The following is a 20,801-nucleotide window of genomic DNA, read 5'->3' as shown; positions in this document are numbered from 1 at the left end:
GTAGTCTGCAGCAGGTATGCGCTGAAAACTGAGCATGCGAAGGTGCCAGTATTGTGGAGAGCAGCATTTTCATTACCATGTGCTACTGTTGGATGGGTCTGAGCCCTAAGTGGGTGGGCCCCGGCCCACCCAGGCCCACCTGTGGCTACACCACTGGGCTGGAGGCGCGTTTGGAGAGCGAGAAGCAGCCTTGCCCTGGGGGGGGGGTGGAGATCGTTATATGTAAGTGAGAACACAGAGGTGTTGAACAGTAGGTGTTGTGTGGGTCCCTGCTCCCGATTCGCTGGCAGACACCGTTTGCCGGCCACAGCCGTCACCCATCTCCTTTTCCCTGATGGACATTCGCAGGCGGCGGTCGCTGACAGTAGCGGTGCCGACGAACCTGTAACAATGTACGCAGATCGGCCGTGACGTCATCACGGTCAACCCGAGGGCGTGACCAAGAGACATGGTGAGTAGAGAGGCTTCACCACCATGAAGTTACGAACCCTTCATGGAAGTGGGTGGAGCTTGGGGCCTTCATTCGAACGTTAGGGTTGCGAATTATGTCTGGATGGGGCGTGGCTGAGGGCGGGTGTATGAGTGAAAGTGAGAGTGAGTGGTGCTGACAGGCTACAACAGTACAGGGCTTCAGTGTTTCCCTGCCACACTGTGAGCTTCAGAATTGGAGGTGAGAATTATTTATATAGATATCTTGTAATGCTTCTTCTTAATTTGTTATGTAAGCCGCATTGAACCTGGGCTTTTTGGGGGAAAATGTGGGTTAGAAATGTCATAATAAACAAACAAACAAATAAATAAATAAATATTGGATAAGTCATAGCCAGCTGTGCAAATCAAGGTATTCAGTGCTGGTGCCCAAATACGGCCCCGCATCAAATCTACAGGCATAATGCTGAAGGTGACCAAAAATGACCCCTTGATTTTAAAATTACAATTGAGTAGGTGATTTCTAAGTGAATCTGAAATATGGACTAGATAACTTTCCATATTTCCTTCCAAAAAGTATAGGTGTTAGAACAAGAAAATAATATAAGGGCCAAAGTTCCTTTTTCAACTTTGCAGGATCAGCAAACATATGTAGGACGTTTTCAGAAGCAGAAGGAAAAGTAGAAATATTTGGTTAAAATGATTTGGAAAGCAGACTATTCTCTCTGGCTGAGGTAAATTGGGAGAGAAAGTGAATGATACATACCTGTAGCAGGTGTTCTCCGAGGACAGCAGGCTGATTGTTCTCACGACTGGGTGACGTCCGCGGCAGCCCCCACCAACCGGAAGAAGCTTCGCGGGCGGTCCGCACGCAGGGCACGCCCACTGCGCATGCGCGGCCGTCTTCCCGCCTGTGCGCGACCGTTCCCGCCAGTTGAATGACAAGCAAAAATGATGAAAACGCAACTCCAAAGGGGAGGAGGGAGGGTAGGTGAGAACAATCAGCCTGCTGTCCTCGGAGAACACCTGCTACAGGTATGTATCATTCACTTTCTCCGAGGACAAACAGGCTGCTTGTTCTCACGACTGGGGTATCCCTAGCTCTCAGGCTCACTCAAAACAAGAACCCAGGTCAATTGAACCTCGCAACGGCGAGGATACAACAGAAAATTGACCTACGAAGAACAACTAACTGAGAGTGCAGCCTGACCAGAATAAATGCGGGTCCTGGAGGGTGGAGTTGGATTTACACCCCAAACAGATTCTGCAGCACCGACTGCCCGAACCGACTGTCGCGTCGGGTATCCTGCTGGAGGCAGTAATGTGATGTGAATGTGTGGACAGATGACCACGTCGCAGCTTTGCAGATCTCTTCAATAGTGGCTGACTTCAAGTGGGCCACCGACGCTGCCATGGCTCTAACACTATGAGCCGTGACATGACCCTCAAGAGCCAGCCCAGCCTGGGCATAAGTGAAGGAAATGCAATCTGCTAGCCAATTGGAGATGGTGCGTTTCCCGACAGCGACCCCTAGCCTATTAGGGTCGAAAGAAACAAACAATTGGGCGGACTATCTGTGGGGCTGTGTCCGCTCCAAGTAGAAGGCCAATGCTCTCTTGCAGTCCAATGTGTGCAACTGACGCTCAGCAGGGCGGGTATGCGGCCTGGGGAAGAATGTTGGCAAGACAATTGACTGGTTAAGATGGAACTCCAACACCACCTTCGGCAGGAACTTAGGGTGGGTGCGGAGCACTACTCTGTTGTGATGAAATTTGGTATATGGAGCATGAGCTACCAGGGCTTGAAGCTCACTGACCCTACGAGCTGAAGTAACTGCCACCAAGAAAATGACCTTCCAGGTCAAGTACTTCAGATGGCAGGTATTCAGTGGCTCAAAAGGAGGTTTCATCAGCTGGGTGAGGACGACGTTGAGATCCCATGACACTGCAGGAGGCTTGATAGAGGGCTTTGACAAAAGCAAGCCCCTCATGAATCGAATGACTAAAGGCTCTCCAGAGATGGCTTTACCTTCCACACGATAATGGTAAGCACTAATCGCACTAAGGTGATTCCTTACTGAGTTGGTCTTGAGGCCAGACTCTGATAAGTGCAGAAGGTATTCAAGCAGGTTATGTGCAGGGCAAGAACGAGGTTCTAGGGCCTTGCTCTCACACCAAACGACAAACCTCCTCCACTTGAAAAAGTAACTCTTTTTAGTGGAATCCTTCCTAGAGGCAAGCAAGACATGGGAGACACCCTCAGACAGACCCAACGCAGCGAAGTCTACGCCCTCAACATCCAGGCCGTGAGAGCCAGAGACTGAAGGTTGGGGTGCAGCAACGCTCCGTCGTTCTGCAAAATGAGAGTCGGAAAACACTCCAATCTCCACGGTTCTTCTGAGGACAACTCCAGAAGAAGAGGGAACCAGATCTGACGGGGCCAAAAGGGCGCGATCAGAATCATGGTGCCGTGGTCTTGCTTGAGCTTCAGTAAGGTCTTCCCCACCAAAGGTATGGGAGGATAAGCATACAGGAGGCCGGTCCCCCAATGAAGGAGAAAGGCATCCGACGCTAGCCTGCCGTGTGTCTGAAGTCTGGAACAGAACAGAGGCAGCTTGTGGTTGGTCTGAGAGGCGAAAAGGTCCACCGAGGGGGTGCCCCACTCTCGGAAGATCTTGCGTACCACTCTGGAATGGAGCGACCACTCGTGCGGTTGCATGACTCTGCTCAGTCTGTCGGCCAGACTGTTGTTTACGCCTGCCAGGTACGTGGCTTGGAGGAGCATGCCGAACTGGCAAGCCCAACGCCACATCCCGATGGCTTCCTGACACAGGGGGCGAGATCCGGTGCCCCCCTGCTTGTTGACGTAATACATTGCAACCTGATTGTCTGTCCGAATTTGGATAATTTGACAGGACAGCCGATCTCTGAAAGCCTTCAGTGCGTTCCAGATCGCTCGGAGCTCCAGGAGGTTGATCTGAAGATCCTTTTCCTGGAGGGACCACAGTCCCTGGGTGTGAAGCCCATCGACATGAGCTCCCCACCCCAGGCGAGATGCATCCGTTGTCAGCACTTTCGTGGGCTGCGGAATTTGGAATGGACGTCCCAGGGTCAAATTGGTCCGAATGGTCCACCAGAGCAGTGAAGTGCGGCAACAGGTGGAGAGGCGGATGACATCTTCTAGATTCCCGGTGGCTTGAAACCACTGGGAAGCTAGGGTCCATTGAGCAGATCTCATGTGAAGACGAGCCATGGGAGTCACATGGACTGTGGAGGCCATATGACCCAGAAGTCTCAACATCTGCCGAGCCGTGACCTGCTGAGACGCTCTGGTCTGCGAAGCCAGGGACAGGAGGTTGTTGGCCCTCGCTTCGGGAAGGAAGGCCTGAGCCGTCTGGGTATTCAGCAGAGCTCCTATGAATTCCAGAGACTGTGTTGGCTGGAGATGGGACTTTGGGTAATTTATCACAAACCCCAGCAGCTCCAGGAGCTGAATAGTGCACTGCATAGACCGGAGGGCTCCCGCCTACGAGGTGTTCTTGACCAGCCAATCGTCGAGATATGGGAACACGTGCACTCCCAGCTTGCGTAGATACGCCGCTACCACCACGAGGCACTTTGTAAACACTCGTGGGGCAGAGGCGAGCCCAAAGGGCAGCACACAATACTGAAAGTGCCGTGCGCCCAGGCGGAATCTGAGACACTGTCTGTGAGCTGGCAGTATCGGGATGTGAGTGTATGCGTCCTTTAAATCCAGGGAACATAGCCAATCGTTTTTCTGAATCATTGGCAGAAGGGTGCCCAAGGAAAGCATCCTGAACTTTTCTTTGACCAGGAATTTGTTCAGGCCTCTCAGGTCTAGGATGGGACGCATCCCCCCTGTTTTCTTTTCCACAAGGAAGTACCTGGAATAGAATCCCTGCCCTTCCTGCCCGGGTGGTACGGGCTCGACCGCATTGGCGCTGAGAAGGGCGGAGAGTTCCTCTGCAAGTACCTGCTTGTGATGGGAGCTGAAGGATTGAGCTCCCGGAGGACAATTTGGTGGCAGGGAGGCCAAATTCAGGGCGTATCCTCACCGCACTATTTGGAGAACCCACTGGTCGGAGGTTATGAGAGGCCACCTTTGGTGAAAAAATTTTAACCTCCCTCCGACCGGCAGATCGTCCGGTATGGACACTTTGAGGGCGGCTATGTTCCCGTGGATCCAGTCAAAAGCCCGTCCCCGGCTTTTGCTGTGGAGGCGCAGGGGGCTGCTTAGGCGCACGCTGTTGACGAGAACGAGCGCGCTGGGGCTGTCCCTGTGCCTGACGAGGCCTTCGGGCTGGCTGGGTGTACCTACGCTTGGCAAAAGAATAGGGCACAGCCTGCCGGGCCCGGGAAAAACGTCCACCTGCTGAGGTGGATGCTGAAGGCGCCCGGTGGGAGAGCTTGTCGAGGGCGGTTTCCCGCTGATGCAGTTGGTCCACCAGCTGCTCGACCTTCTCACCAAAGATATTATCCCCCCGGCAAGGGACATCGGCCAGTCTCTGCTGGGTGCAGTTGTCCAGGTCAGAGGCACGCAGCCATGAGAGCCTGCGCATCACTACACCCTGGGCCGCAGCACGAGATGCCACGTCACAGGTGTCATAGATACCCCTGGACAGGAACTTTCTGCACGCCTTCAGCTGCCTGACCACCTCCTGAAAAGGCCTGGACTGCTCCGGCGGGAGCTTATCAACCAGGTCCGCCAGTTGCTTCACATTGTTCCGCATGTGGATGCTCGTGTAGAGCTGGTAAGATTGGATGCGGGTCACGAGCATGGAAGATTGGTAGGCCTTCCTCCCAAACGAGTCCAGAGTGCGAGACTCCCGCCCTGGGGGCGCCGAGGCGGTATCCCTCGAACTCCGTGCCCTCTTGAGAGCAGAATCCACGACTGCCGAGTCATGAGGCAATTGGGGCCGCATTAACTCTGGGTCCGAGTGAATTCTGTACTGGGACTCTGCTTTCTTGGGGATGGTGGGATTAGATAATGGTCACATCCAGTTCCGAAGCAGTGTCTCCTTAAGGACATTGTGCAACGGCACCGTGGAGGACTCTCTAGGTGGTGATGGATAGTCGAGGACCTCGAGCATCTCAGCCCTCGGCTCATCCACAGAGACCACGGGGAAGGGAATGCAAATAGACATGTCCCTGACAAAGGAGGCAAAGGAGAGGCTCTCAGGAGGCGAGAGCTTCCTCTCTGGTGAAGGCGTGGGGTCAGAGGGAAGGCCCACAGACTCCTCTGAGGAGAAATATCTGGGGTCCTCCTCTTCCCCCCACGAGGCCTCTTCCTCGGTATCGGACATAAGCTCATGCAGCTGAGTCCTCAACTGGGCCCGGCTCGACGTCGAGGCACCGAGGCCTCGGTGTCGTCGAGCGGTGGACTCCCGCGCCGGTGGGGACGAAGCTCCCTCCATCGACGTCGACGGGGACTCCACCTGCGTGGCGGTGTCGAAGGCCTCGGCACCGGGCTAGAGCTCGTCAGCGCCACAGTCAACGGCGCCGAGGGCGCAAGCACCCCCGGCGCCGGCACAGCCTGGCGCATCAGCCCTTCCAGGATCCCCGGAAGGATGGCTCGGAGGCACTCGTCCAGGCCCGCTGCCGAGAAAGACGGGGGGTCCGGTAGAGGCGTCGGTGCCGCAAGCTGCTCGGGTCCAGGAGACTGCACCGAAGTGCTGGGACCCTGACGCGTCGGTACCTCCACTACCGAGGGGGACCTTTCCTCTCAACGTGGACGCTTCGGCGTCGACTCCTCTCCGGCACCGAGGGCCGGGCTCACCGATGGGGACCGATGACAGTGCTTCTTCTGTTTTTTGCGGTGCCCGTCATCGGCGCCAGGTGGAACGGAGGAGGAGGAGGTCGATCCCCCTCGATCTCGAGGAGCCGGGTCGGACAGGGTTCGGTCCCGAGGGCCATGAGCAGAGGGAGTGACCGGGGCCGATTGCCCACGCGGCCTCTCACCCCTACCGTCACCGGAGGACCGGCGGGCCGACGGGACCTGTACTCCCTGGGTCGATGCCATCGGTGCCGATTTCGCGGACATCGATACCGGTACCGAAGAACCGGCCGTCGATACCGATGCCGTCGAGGTCGACGTCGAGGGGCCGGCGCAAGTTCCAAAAAGACGGTCCCGAAGAACTTGCCTCACAACCTGAGTCCGTTTCCGGAGACCAAGACACAAAGAACACGACTTGATATTGTGCTCCGGCCCGAGGCACTGGAGGCACCAAGCGTGGGTGTCGGTCTGCGAGATCGGCCGGCCGCACCGACCACACTTCTTAAATCCACTCGGGACCTTCGAGGACATCGACGGAAAAATCGCATCGGCGAAGTTAAAGTCATCGATGGTGGCGGTAAATCACACCTCGAAAAATAAATCGACCGCGCGGCCACAAGGCCGCAACGCGATGCCCCGCTAGAAAACGAGGGAAAATTCAGCGCGTTCTCTTCTTTTTTTTTTTAAGAAAAAAAGTTTTGAAGGCGCGTGACAACAAAAAACAGAAAATAAGCGAAGATTCGCGGACAACGCGACGTTTTTCCGGGGCTGACTAAGAGAGAGCGGCGACGCACGACTCTCTCCAGTGCGGAAAAGAAAAGACTGGCGGGAACGGTCGCGCACGGGCGGGAAGACGGCTGCGCATGCGCGGTGGGCGTGCCCTGCGTGCGGACCGCCCGCGAAGCTTCTTCCGGTTGGTGGGGGCTGCCGCGGATGTCACCCAGTCGTGAGAACAAGCAGCCTGCTTGTCCTCGGAGAAAGAGTAACATATAACTGACATTCTGCTCAGACAGCAGGCCTCTGAAAAGTAACATTTTGATGCAGTGAACAGAACAGCACAGTGAGATGGATATGCTAATTGCTCATTGGTAGAAAAGGCAGACAAATGACCCACACTTACACATATTGAAGATAATTATTTATTAAAGTTGGTAAATAGAGTTGGGGGTTAATAATACACACATACTGAACTGAGGCTGGGTGGGGTCAAGGAAAATTCCTCACAGGAATATAAGTGGGACAGGCTAGCTGTGATCTTCCTCAGATATATTGAGAACCTATTCAAGGCTCTAGACCTTTTAACAGAGATGGTGGCTTCCCTCTGTTGGTGAAAACCTGGAACTGTAGGTCACAGGCTCTGAAGGGCTGCAATCACAGAGAGAGAGCTAGATTCACAAAAAGAGCTAAGCTGTGATTCTAGCAAGGAAGGGATCCTTGGAGGCAGGGCCGTTCCAACACGGTAAGCGGGGTAAGCACGGCAGGGGGGCACCGTCCTCTGGGGGGTGCGATGCTGCACCATGCTTACCTTGCCCTCCCGCTCCCATTGCCCAACTGCCCGCTCTCTTCTCTCCCGCAAGATCCCTTTCCTTTTTTAAATCCTTTTAAATTTACCTCCGTCCGGCAGCATAGCGTCAGTGAAGGATTCCGCCTTCTCAGTGTCAAGGAAATGACGTCAGAAGAAGGCGGGACACTGAGAGAAGGGAAGGCTAGACACGTCGGGAGCGCAGCCTCCTTCACTGACGCTGCGCCTGTGCTGCCAGACAGAGGTAAATTTAAAAGAAAAAAAAAGAAGACAGTTTGACATTCTATAGCTGAGAAGATCCAAGAAGGGAATGCTAACCCGGTGCTATTACCCACTCTTTTCCTGGGATCGTTCTGCAATCAGCCAGCTGAGGACTGAGGTGATACTTATTGCTGAAATTGCTGAAAAACAAGGAGAGAAAAGTGAGAGGGATCAGAAGACGGTCACTGTGTTGTCTGTATGGTGGTGTTCCTGAGTGTGGAGTTGAGTGTTGACTGTGTGGGTGTTCAAGTGTGTTCTTCTCTCTTTTTTAGGGGTTTCTATAATAGGAAACAGCGTTGGATGGAGGGACAGGGATTGAGCATCTATCTGCCATATGAGCCTCTTATCTAATGAGATGATATACGGCACTTGGAGTGTACCTAGTTCCTATACTGTTACTCTGACATTGTAAAAGCCATTTTTGCTGTTTAGCTGTTCTGGAGCTGTGAGAACAGTTAAGGAGAAGGAGAGAGCTTATTTTTGAATTACTGTGCTCACTTGGCAAAGGAGTTTAAGGAATAGTTTTTCTCCCAGGACATGCAGGCCTGTACTTCTCACAGATGGGTAACGTGGGTTGCCATCGTTGGTCCAGAGCTTGTAGCAAGCAAGCTTTAAAATAATGTGAGACGCTCCATGAAAATGGCAGATGCAAATCAAGGTCAGGTATACACAAAAAATAGCACATATGAGTTTATCTTGTTGGGCAGACTGGATGGACCCTGCAGGTCTTTTTCTGCCGTCATCTACTATGTTACTATGTATGTTGGGGGGGAGAAGAGGGCGGGCAGTTGGGACATGAGAGCGGGAGGGCAGGGGAGAGAGGAGCATGAATGCGAGGGCAGGGTTCATGGAAGGGAGAGAGGGGAATTGCTGGATAGGGATGAATGGAGGGGGCAGGGGACAGAGGAGCATGGATGGGAGGGCAGGGCTCAGGGAGAGAGGGGAATTGCTGGATAGGAATGAATGGAGGGGGCAGGGGACAGAGGAGCATGGATGGGCATGGATGGGAGGGCAGGGCTCAGGGAGAGAGGGGAATTGCTGGATAGGAATGAATGGAGGGGGCAGGGGACAGAGGAGCATGGATGGGCATGGATGGGAGGGCAGGGCTCAGGGAGAGAGGAGAAATTGCTGGACATAGAGGGGAGGGAAGAGAGATGAAGGAGATGAAATGAGGGAAAAGGAACAGAGGAGAAAAACTGCACATGGATGAAGAAAATAGGCAGAAGCTGAGGACCAGAAATGAAGAAGAAAGGAGGAAAGGAAAGAAATAAATGGAAAGGAAGCCCTGGAAACGGAGTTAAGAGGACAGATAGCAGCAGAATCAGATACTGGGCCAGCATGATCAGAAAAAAAAGTCACCAGACAACAAAGGTAGAAAAAAATCATTTTATTTTCATTTTAGTGTTTGGAATATGTCCACTTTGAGAATTTACATCTGTTATCTTATTTTGCAATGTATAGCAATTTGTTTCTAAGAATATTGCTGACAATTCCTGTCAGTGTGGCAAGTGGTGAGCGATCATTTTCACGGGGGGGGGGGGCGCCAGAGACCCTAGGCACGGCCCTGCTTGGAGGTGCCTCCTAAAGACAGCAGACTGGCCTACCAGGAAGAGGAGGGAGCCCAGCAGTGGAGGGGCCCTTGGGAGCACACTTAGGGCAAGGAGGTTTAATGACAGGAGACAGCATGACGTCACAAGGCTGAAGTCAGTTCTCTCAGCAGCCGCCATTGTTCCTTGCTATATGGATGTTCACATCGGTTAGAGTTGTAATTGTTCCTAAATCGTAATCTTTGTGTCATTTGGAGGGGCTGGCAACAAATCATTGGCACCACCACCACTAACTGTTTCCACACAGCATTTTCTCAGTAATTACCCTCTAATGATCATGACACACTCATTCTTTGCTTTAGTGATGGGCATCAGCATTCATTCCCTGTCCCTGGCCAGCAATAGCACTTATTCCATCATCCTCTCACCTTTTGTTTTATTTGTGCATGTTGCACCAGTGGCGTAGCCAGACTGCCAATTTTGGATGGGCCTGAACCTAAAGTGGGTGGGCACAAATTTTTCTCTACCCCTTTCCCCAGCAAAATTTAGTCACAGTTATCAGATGCATTTGTCACACAGGGGTAAAGTGCTGCTTTTCAGTGCATCAGGTTTCAGAAAATAGTTTATTTCATAGCCTAACACCCTTTTCAATGAGCTTTCAGAGGCCAAAACCTCCTGCCTCGGGTCAGTATAATGCTGTTATGGTATCCTCTCCTGACCTAAGGAAGGAAGTATTGGTCTCTGAAACTTTCTTAACACAGGTACCATATTACTTTATCCTAAATTAAAAATAAAATTATTTTCTTTACCTTTGTTGTATGGCCATTTACTTTTCTCATTGTGTTGCTCCCAGTCTCTAGATTCTGCTTTCCTTCGTCTTTCTCTTGCCAGGGTTTCCTGTCCGTTCATCACCTACGGCATTTCATCTTTTCCTCACCCTTGTTCCCCACATGCCCCTTCCTCTTATTCTCCAGTCTTTCCCTACTCTGTCCTCTCCCTCTTTCCATCCAGCAGCTCCCCTCTTTCTCTCCTCATCCTTCCAGTGTCTCCCCTCTTTCTTTTGCATCCAGCGTCTCCTTTTTCTCCCTACCCTTCCATCCAGTGTCTTCCCTCTTTCTCTCCTCATCCTTCCACCCATCTACCCTCTCTCCTCATCCTTCCATCTAGTGTCTCTATCTCCCCTCTCCTTCTATCCAGTGTCTCTCTCTCTACCCTTTTCAATCTCCCCTCTCTCTCCACATCCTTCCAGTCTCTCCCCTTTCTCTCTGCATCCTTTCATCCATCTCCCCTCTTTCTCTCCCTATCCTCCCATGTCCAGCAGCTCTCCCCTCCAGTCCCTTCTTCCTCTTTCTCCCTTGTCCAGCAGCTCTCCAGCCCCTTCCTCCTCTCCCTCCCATGTCCAGCAGCTCTCTCCCTTCATCCAGTCCCCTCCTCCTCTCCATCCCATGTCCAGCAGCTCTCTCCCTTCCCTCTAGTCCATTCTTCCTCTTCCTCCCTTGTCCAGCAGCTCTCCAGCCCCTTCCTCCTCTCCCTCCCATGTCCCAGTAGCTCTCTCCCTTCCCTCCAGTCCCTTCTTCCTCTCCCTCCCATGTCCCAGCAGCTCTCTCCCTTCCCTCCAGTCCCTTCTTCCTCTCCCTCCCATGTCCCAGTAGCTCTCTCCCTTCCCTCCTGTCCCTTCTTCCTCTCCCTCCCATGTCCCAGCAGCTCTCTCCCTTCCCTCCAGTCCCTTCTTCCTCTCCCTCCCATGTCCCAGTAGCTCTCTCCCTTCCCTCCAGTCACTTCTTCCTCTCCCTCCCATGTCCCAGCAGCTCAGCCACTTTCCCTCCAGGCCCGCGAATCCGCATCCTTCCCGCGCTGTCGCTGCCCTTTTGTCCCGCGGAGGCAGCGTTCAGCATTTCCTTCCTGCCCTGTCTTTTCCCCAAGCTCCGCTGCATCGTCCCTGCAAGTGGAATCCTTATCCTTTTCGGCTGTCGCGCTGCGCTGCCAAACACACAGGCAGCTTCGCTCTCCCCCACCGCGTTCATCCGGCCCTAAACAGGAAGTGCATCAGAGAGGGCCAGATGGACGCGGCAGGGAGGAGCGAAGCTGCCTGTGTGAATGGCAGTGTAGCGCGACGGCCGAAAAGGAGAAGGATTCCAAATGTCCACTTGCAGGGACCGATGCAGCGGAGCTTGGGGAAAAGACAGGGCAGGAAGGAAACGCTGAACGCTGCCTCCGCGGGACAAAAGGGCAGCGACAGCGCGCAAAAGATGTGGCTGGGCGGGCCTGGAGGGAAAATGGGTGGGCCTGGGCCCATCCAGGCCCACCCGTGGCTACGCCCCTGTGTTGCACTCTTCATCAACTCCTCGCTTTTCTCTCTTTTGTGCCCATTCCGTGCCAGACTCATGCAAGCATGGAGCTGGCATACCTTTCTCTCCCCCACCCGCCCATCAGCCACCTTCCTTGCTCTCTTTCTCTCCTCCTCCTCAATCGCCACTTTCTTCCCCTGTCATGTTTTACTGTATTCTATAGAACAGTGTAGAAAAATGAGCACAACATGCAGAGTTTATTACTGCTGTTTCTACCAGTTAAAATACATTTTTATGCTGTTTTAGTGATTTTCAGTTTTATTTCATGATATATCTACATATGGGAAGCTTTCAAATAAAAAACCCCCACACATTTGTTTGTTACATTTGTACCCCACATTTTCCCACCTATTTGCAGGCTCAATGTGGCTTACATAGTACCGTAATGGTGTTCGCCAAGTCCGGTAGGGGAACAAATACAATGTGATGTTAAGGTCGGATAGGGTAGGTATGATACAGGCACATTAGGGGTCAAAGATAGGGGAGGTTATATTGTGTCCAATACAATATATGGTTTTGCTGTGTTGCAGTGATGAGGCATTTATGTTGGGTTAGTATGGTATGCCTTATTGAACAGGTAGGTTTTTAGTGATTTCCTGGTCGTAGATTGTTTTCACACCTTTTGGCAGTATGTTCCATAGTTCTGTGCTAATATAGGAGAAGTTGGATGCATAGGTAGCTTTGTCCTTTGCAGTTTGGGTAATGAAGGTTTAAATATGTTCATGATGATCCAGTTCTGTTCCTGGTTGGTAGGTCTATGAGGTCTGTCATGTATCCTGGGACTACACCGTAGATAATCTTGTGAACCAGGGTGCAGATTTTGAAGCACCAATTCGCATGACTTATTATTATTGGCAGTTAAGGCCAATTGGCACCTAATTTAACAAGTTAGGGGCCCTTTTACTAAGATGTGTAGGTGCCTATGCGTGTACAATGTGTGTCAAATTAGAACTACTGCCCGGCTACTGTGTGCCCCTGGTGGTAATTCTAATTTCTATGTGCGTCCAGTATGCACAGCAGAAAATAATTTCTACCGTGTGGTGCTATATTCTATATAAGGCGCCTAAAAACTCTGCGTGGAATATTCTAAGCATATTCTGTAAGCAATGCCTATATTTAGGCACAGTATATAGAATATGCTTAGTTGATATCACAGCATTTAAAACTATGTGCATTTATTGATTTATTTATGCATTGGCAGCCATAAGCGTTTTCTATTGTTTTTATATAGAAATATCTTTATTGTCATCATAAGCAAAAATAAAGGCATATAGTGCAGCACTGAAATCCACAATACAGCATTACAAATAACAAAACAAGCTCTGGAGCACTGACAAAAACATTTTGAATATAATCCTCCCCTGCTTCACAGACCCCTCAAAACTCCCCAAACCACTTGCACAATACCTTTTTTTTTTTTTTTTTTAACACAAACTATACTAAGGGGCCCTTTTATTAAGCTGCAGTAAAAAGTGGCCTGTGGTAGTGTAGGTGCGTCGGGCCAGTTTTTACCGCATCTACAAAAAAGGCTTTTTTTTTAATGGGACGGGAAAAAGGGCCTGCAGTAAAAAGAAACTAGCGTATGTCCAAAACCGGCTTGAGTCCTTAATGCCACCCATTGATCTAACAGTAAAAGGTCACACTCTACACATGTGGTGACTGGTTGGCACGTGCCAAGTGCCAATTACTGCCGGAACTGACGCACATTGGAGGAAATAAATAAATCGTCCACGTGTTATGGGCACGAGCCAAATCTGAAATTACCGCCAGGAGAGTGCACTGGCCTGGTGGTAGTTTCATTTGGGCATGCGTGGCATGTGTGCAGAGCTTACTACAGCTTAGTAAAAGGGCCTCTTAATTACTTCACTATACCTATTCAGATAATTTAGTTTGAAAGTCATGATTTCTTTCCCTGGACTAACAAATTTGTGAAGACAATTTTCAAAGCCATTTGCCCTTGTAAATAACAATTACTTAGGGTAAATTGGCCTGTCTGAAAATTGCCCTTTTCCAACACAACACACTTGCTTTTAGCAATCCCGCTGCTTAGTTTGGGAAGGAAAATACTATCAAATTCAGCATACTTACTGGGAACGATCCTCCAGTCATAAGGAGCAGCACGAACCGTCTCATCTCTCATATAGCCATTGTTCACCAGATGTTGCACCATTGTGTGCAGATAACCTTCAAAAAGATACTGTCAGAGATCAGTGAGGATGACCAGCAACCTGAACTGTCTAATCAACATTGTAGTAGAGGTAGGCAAGCTAGAAAATCTGATAAGTGAGCTGAGGAAGAGCCAAGATGAAGCTGACTCTGTGAATCAAACCCAAAGTAAATGAAATTCATTTTCACAATCAAGGCAGGCAGCTTTCACCAAAATAAATATTGACAACATTCCCTGTGTCATTTCATGTCTTTTTAACTTGAAATGAAAAAAAAAGAAAAAACAAAATTTTTTGTTCTCTTTTTCTGAGTTATCAATAGTGTGACTATTGCTCAACAGTGCGCTCGAATGCACTGTTTATCAACAGATACACTATTGATCAATTTGTACAAAAACGCCTACTATTGAGCAAGAAAGTGCACAATTGATGATATTGCCCCCCCCCAAAAAAAAAATAAAAAAAGTAAAACCCAAATAAAACAAAATTCTATAAACGACACAGGAAACTAATCAAAATGAACAATTTTTCATCCTTTGATCCAGGTTAGATTAGGAATAGGCAGACCCACCTATCATATTAAGTATAAGTGAAAGAACTTGATCTAGGTTTTTAACCATATTTATTAGTGAGTTTTATATATCTAGACACATTTTGACTTGTCCATCTGTGCATCTATGACACTTGTTAAATAAAAAGACATCAAATTAACATCAATCTAAAATCAAAGTACAATAAATAATAATTTACAAATAATCAAAATGGGAGAGAGGGGAAAGAGGTGGAAGGACAGTATAGGACAGGACAATTCAGAATAAGAGGTTTCAGACCAGAACAACAGACAGCTTCTAGAACCATGATGTAGCCCAAGAGGAACACTAATAAAGATGTACAATTTATCAAAGAAGGAACTGAATCTGTGGTTTTGAATAAAGGACTTTCTTTCACTTTCACCCCAAATTACAACACATTCAATACTAGGATTGAGTTATTCTGCTTTATCTGAAAATTAAAATCATAAATTATTTTTCAAAACACACTTCTAATTACTCCAATTTATCTACTGTGGAATGCGATAGCAGGTGGAACCTCCGGGTATTCTCCACCTCCTTATGAGAGTATGGTATTGAAAGATATTGAAAAATTTGAAAATAGCGATAAGAGAGTATATTATAACCTTACTAGAGGGGAGAAATTAGCTGTTAATTTACTGCAGAATGACACTAGGATTATCATTAAACCAGCAGATAAAGGAGGTGGGACAGTTATCATGAATACCAAGGATTATGTTAGAGAGGTTAATAGACAACTCAGTAACAGGACATTTTACAAAAAATTGAGTACAGATCCTACTGCAGAATTGAAAAAAGAAATTGACTCGATATTAAAGACAGCTTTAGATGTGAATTGAATTACAAGGAAGGAATTTGACTTTTTTGAAGGTAGATCATCCCAAGATACCAGTGTTCTATGTGTTACCAAAAGTACATAAGTCCCTTATACAGTCACTGACCACTAGCTTACTCCTGGGACCAGCTTGCTGCTCTAATAGGAAAGCCCTTACCGCCAGCCACTGACTTAACGGTAAGGGCTCATATGTTACTTATGCAGCAACCATCATGTGCGCACCAATTTGGCCGTGCTGCCGATTACCGCCGGGAATGCCCCCTGCAGTAGAAAATAGAAAAATATTTTCTACCGCGTGATTCAGCATGCGCCAAACTCAGAATTACTATTGTATGTGCATGCTAGCCTTCCCACAGCTTTGTGAAAGAGCCCCTCAGTTTTTTTTTTGATGCTCTTCATAAAGATTTCCTGAGAGAACCTTGTAATTTGTTGCTTTATTTTCCTCTCTTAATTGATTTGATAATATTTTATCAGCTTCCTGGTGTTTTTAATATGTATCCAGCACTTCTAGCCTTTCACATAGAACCACAATGCATTTTGGAACCTGTGACATCATAATCATGTCATTGGAACACATAAAAATGGCTGCTGGAATGCATAGAATGTTAAGGCATTTTTAGCGATTTCCAGTGTTTTAAAGCAGCATTTTTAGTCAAATTTTTGTGATTTTACGAGGGCATTCCCTCCTTTATTGAATGATATGTTCTATCAAATGATATGCTTGGTTTTAATTTTTGAAGTCATGAAAAAAAAATTGCTAAAAAAACATTCTGTCTCATTTAAAGTTTTGACTTTAAGATTCTTCTAGCAACACATGCTGCTCCTTTCACCAAAAAAAGTTTGAATTTAGTAGATAGAATTCTGAAATTATACAATACTAGTAAAAAAGGCCTGTTTCTGGATCAAATGAAACGGGCGCTAGCAAAGTTTTCCTCCCCAACACCCCCTCCCTCCCTACCCACTGACGCCATAGGTCTGCACCTCGTGAACGCACCTTCATCAGCTTCTTGGTTGTGAAGCTACTGATGCCATTGCCCCGCCCTCGATGTGTGACGCCATTGCTCCGCCCTCGACGCCATCACGTTTGACGCCATTGCTCCGCCCTCGACGTCATCATGTTTGACGCGAGGCAAGGCCCAGCGACTTAGTGCTTTCGGTGGCTTCACCACCACGAACCCTTCATTACGGAAGTGACGTCAGTGTCCTCAGAACGTTGAGGGTGAGTTTTATATACGGAAGTGACGTCCGTGTCCTCAGAACGTTGAGGGTTAGATTATTTTTAAAGAATGGAACCTTGACCTCATGGAAATACAGCTAGCAGGTTAGTGCAGCTAGCTAAACTATTCACTGGAAGGAGCATCGTGGCTGTGAGTAGAGTGCTTACTTTAAATTTGCTTTCTTGCTTTTATACTACCATTTTTTATGCTGCTCAATTCTAATCTGTGGGTTTAATTTATTTATAATTGTTTTTATGTTGCTACTAATTTTTATGCTGGCTTTTTGAGAATTTTGAGGTGGATTTTTTAATTTTCTTGTTGTGGTCTATGTTAAGTTTGAGTCCACTTACTGACTTCCATATGGTTTGATGCCAGTGCTCTTTGCCTACACTAAGGGGAAATGTGTTTTGAGATTCCCCTTTAGGTATGTAGCTGCATGACTTTCAGCCAGCTCCAGATGGTACACTGAGTTGTAATCACAATTACCTTTGATGCAATCCATCCATGGCAGTGGTTCCCAAACCTTGTCCTGGAGGCACCCTAGCCTGTCAGGGTCATAGCTATGACCCTGGCGTCTAAACTACCGCAGGGCCCCTAAGCTACCGCAGCTAGTAAAAGGAAAGTCTCGCTTTCTTACAGGAGATGGCCGGGCGGCACACAGCCATTTGGGGGGGGGGGGGGGGGCATAACAAAAGTGATACTTCCCATAGATCAGTGGTTCCCAAATCTGGTCCTGGAGGCACCCCAACCAGTCAGGTTTTCAGGATACCCAAAATGAATATTCATGAGAGATTTACACACACTGTCTCCACTGCATGCAAATCTATCTCATGAATAGTCATTGTGGGTATCCTGAAAACCTGACTGGTTGGGGTGCCTCCAGGACCAGATTTGGGAACCACTGATCTATGGGAAGTATCACTTTTGTTATGCCCCCCCCCCCCCAAATTGCTGTGTGGCAAGTGCTTTACTTGCCGCCCGGCCATTTCCTGTAAGAAAGCGAGACTTCCCTTTTACTAGCTGCGGTAGCTTAGGGGCCCTACGGTAGTTTAGATGCCAGGGTCATAGCTACGGGGGACCATGGGGGCCTGGGCCCCTGCAAATTATGTCCGGGCCCCTGGTTTGGCTCACGGAGGTCTCCAACCCCCACCAGCCAAAGCCTTCTTCAGTGCCGTCTCTGGCGCAGCCGCATTCCTGCCTTGCTCTTCTTGCTCCTCCTGTCCTGTGCACGTTGATGCTCCTTTACGTGAAACTGAGAAGGAGCGTCAGCTTGCACAGGACAGGAGGAGCAAGAAGAGCAGGGCAGGAACGTGGCTGCGCCGGAGACGGCGCTGAAGGAAGGCTTCGGTTGACGGGAGTTGGAGACTCCTGCCAGCAAAGGTATTTGCGAGGCGAGGGGGGGTGCGAGGAGGCGAGGGGGTGCGAGAAGGCATGAGGCGGTGGCGGCAGGGGGGAGGTGAGGTGAAGCAAAGCGAGGCATGGTGGTGGGGGGTGGCGGCGGGGTGGCCCCAACCTCGGGCTCTGGCCCTCTCCCACTGTAAGGTCTGGCTACGCCCCTGTTGGACGCATGAAATTGGTACATGCTGGGTCATTTTATACCATGGCTGGGAAAAAAAGATTTTTTAAAATAGGGACAGTATGTAACCGTGCGCTAAAATCAAAAGTAGTGCATGGCTATTTACTTCCTGAGCCCTTACCACCATCCATTCACCTAGCGGTAAGGGCTCATATGCTACCTGCGTAGTAATCATGTAGCATGCACTAATGTGGCTGCGCTGCCAATTACCACTAGGAATGCCTCCTGTGGTAGAAATTAGAAAAATATTTTCTACAACAGCAAACAGCATGCGCCAACTTCAAAATTACTGCCAGGTGCCCGCGCTACCTGGGTGGTAGTGTCGATTTGGCAGACACTACCCGCGTGTTAGCACCACTGCAGCATAGTAAAAGGACCCCATAGCGTGGATTATCCTGGCACCTAACTCTGTGCACCATTTATTAAACCTAACCAAAATATTACAAGTCTGGGGTGTGTTTGAAATTTGTGCCCGGACCTGTATCTGTAATCACTGTAAGCTGTACTTATTTCTTTGTTATAAGTGTGAGGAAACAAGTTATAATTACCTGCTAGCTTTCCGTTGTCTAAGTATTCCACAGAAGAGGTCTTCCCAAAGCCTGGAACCCTGATATCCACCCCTGGGGCATTGGAGATTCTTCTTGTTGTTCTGTTGTATACCAATCTGCAAAGCGCCAAAAGTAAGGCTGTCTCTTACTCTTTGACTCCACCCAGTCACACATCATATCTCAACTGCAATCAACCTCTAACATCATAAAATGTGTGGACTAGAACCTATTCCAAAGGCCGACTCTTCAGTTCAGGATTTTCCAATGGACTACAAGAGGTAAAAATGCAGTGCAGTTTGAAAACAGACTCTTTAAATCTGTTCATTCACTTATCAGAACAAAGAAAAGGAAACAAAAACTGATTATCAGTTCTTACCTGGCATAATTTCTCCCTTACAGACCCTAGGAGGTATCCCTGGTTTTCCAAATACCAGTACTGTATGACTCCTAGAAACAGCTCTGCCAAAGCACTCCAAACACAACATGTAGCATCCAGCCTATACTGAGCTGAGCCCCACGTACGGTTCTGCCAATACACTTCAGTTGCTCCCAGTGTGGCCAATTTATACGTCAGCCAATTTAAGGAAAACAACTTGTACCAGTCGATCTGGTACATTGAAAACATTACGAATTGGTATTGTTTTATTGATGATGTATTTTTCTTATGGCATGGGGCGGAGGACCAATTAAAATCATTTTTGCAATGGTTGAATAACATTGATAGTAACTTAAAATTTACAATGACTAGCAGCAACACTAATATCTCATTTTTAGATACTTGGATATATAAGGCACATGGTCAACTGCAGGTAACGGTGTATCATAAACCCACTGATCGCAATACTCTTCTCTTATGGAATAGCCATCATCCATATAAATTAAAATGGTCTCTTCCGGTGGGACAGTTCTTACGCCTTCGTAGGATTTGTTCCACCGATGAAGCATTCAAAGTTCAAGCTTCTATCCTTACGTTGAAATTGCAAGCAAGAGGGTATTCTCAAAAGTGTATACAACAAGCATACAAAAGAGCTTGGTATGCCCAACGCCCGTTACTATTATTAGATAAGCAGAAAGAACAAATGGATCAAATGGTTTGTATATTGGGCTTTTCCACTTTGGCTCCTGAGATGGCACATTTAATACACAAGCATTGGCAGGTGCTTACATTTCATCCAGTTTTTCGCCAACATCCCTGTATTGCTTACACTCGGGGTAGGAATCTCAAGGATCAATTGGTACATACAAATTTTCCCCCGATATCTAGATCGAGAGATCAAGGATGCCATCAACCATGTGGTCAATTTCAGTTTTGCACACAAACCATGACATTGTTCCAATGGACTCATGCAGTCACTCGATGAACATATAAGATGGAACATCGTACCACATGTCTTTCATCATATGTTGTGTATATTATATCTTGTCCTCTATACTATGTGGGGCGTACAATTAGAACCATGAGGATAAGTCTGGTGGAGCACAAAAGTCGTCTTACAACAAAGACTTTGACTGCCCCATTAGTCTCTCATTGTTTACAATACCATCATGTTTTTTCAGATCTCCGATGGTTTATTATAGAGCAGGTATTAGAGTCACATGGAGGTCGGGACCGGACTTCAAGTTTAATCAGGAGAGAGCCGTGGTGGATACACAAGTTACAAACTATTAGCCCACAGGGATTGAATGAAACTGTGGAATGGAACTCTATGATCTGATCTGAGTCTCTTTCAATGAACATTTATCCAATAGGATTATTATCATTAATATCATTCTTTTTTTTTTTTTTTTTAATATTGGGACGTAATTATCTCTCCAGTGGGGTCAAGATGTTCATACGGTAGTAAGGACATTATTCATTGTGTTTGGTTGGACTTATTATTGGCTCAAGATCTTTTGTTTTCACAGTGACGTCATGACGAAGCGACAGCTGTTGGTAGCCTTTAAATAGCGCCATCAAAGAACTTGCGAGTGCAGCATAAGCATTCAGC

At 48.4% G+C, this 20,801-nt stretch overlaps 1 protein-coding gene across 1 annotated transcript in view; it reads right to left on the bottom strand.

The window, feature by feature from the left end:
• The window catches only part of LOC115470451 (phosphatidylcholine-sterol acyltransferase-like), a 137,791-nt gene that overhangs the window by 31,737 nt on the left and 85,253 nt on the right, over window positions 1–20,801 (bottom strand). The window contains exons 3-4 of the mRNA XM_030203643.1: window positions 18,814–18,929; window positions 13,989–14,084 (exon numbers count right to left, since the gene is read on the bottom strand). Coding sequence (XP_030059503.1) covers window positions 13,989–14,084; window positions 18,814–18,929 — 212 coding nt within the window. The remainder of the gene's footprint in view (window positions 1–13,988; window positions 14,085–18,813; window positions 18,930–20,801) is intronic.

This window comes from Microcaecilia unicolor, chromosome 5, assembly GCF_901765095.1.
Source record: "Microcaecilia unicolor chromosome 5, aMicUni1.1, whole genome shotgun sequence".
NCBI classification, from domain to species: Eukaryota; Metazoa; Chordata; class Amphibia; order Gymnophiona; family Siphonopidae; genus Microcaecilia; species Microcaecilia unicolor.
The sequence above is the reverse complement of the archived record's forward strand: the minus strand, read 5'-3'. Positions and strand labels throughout refer to the sequence as shown.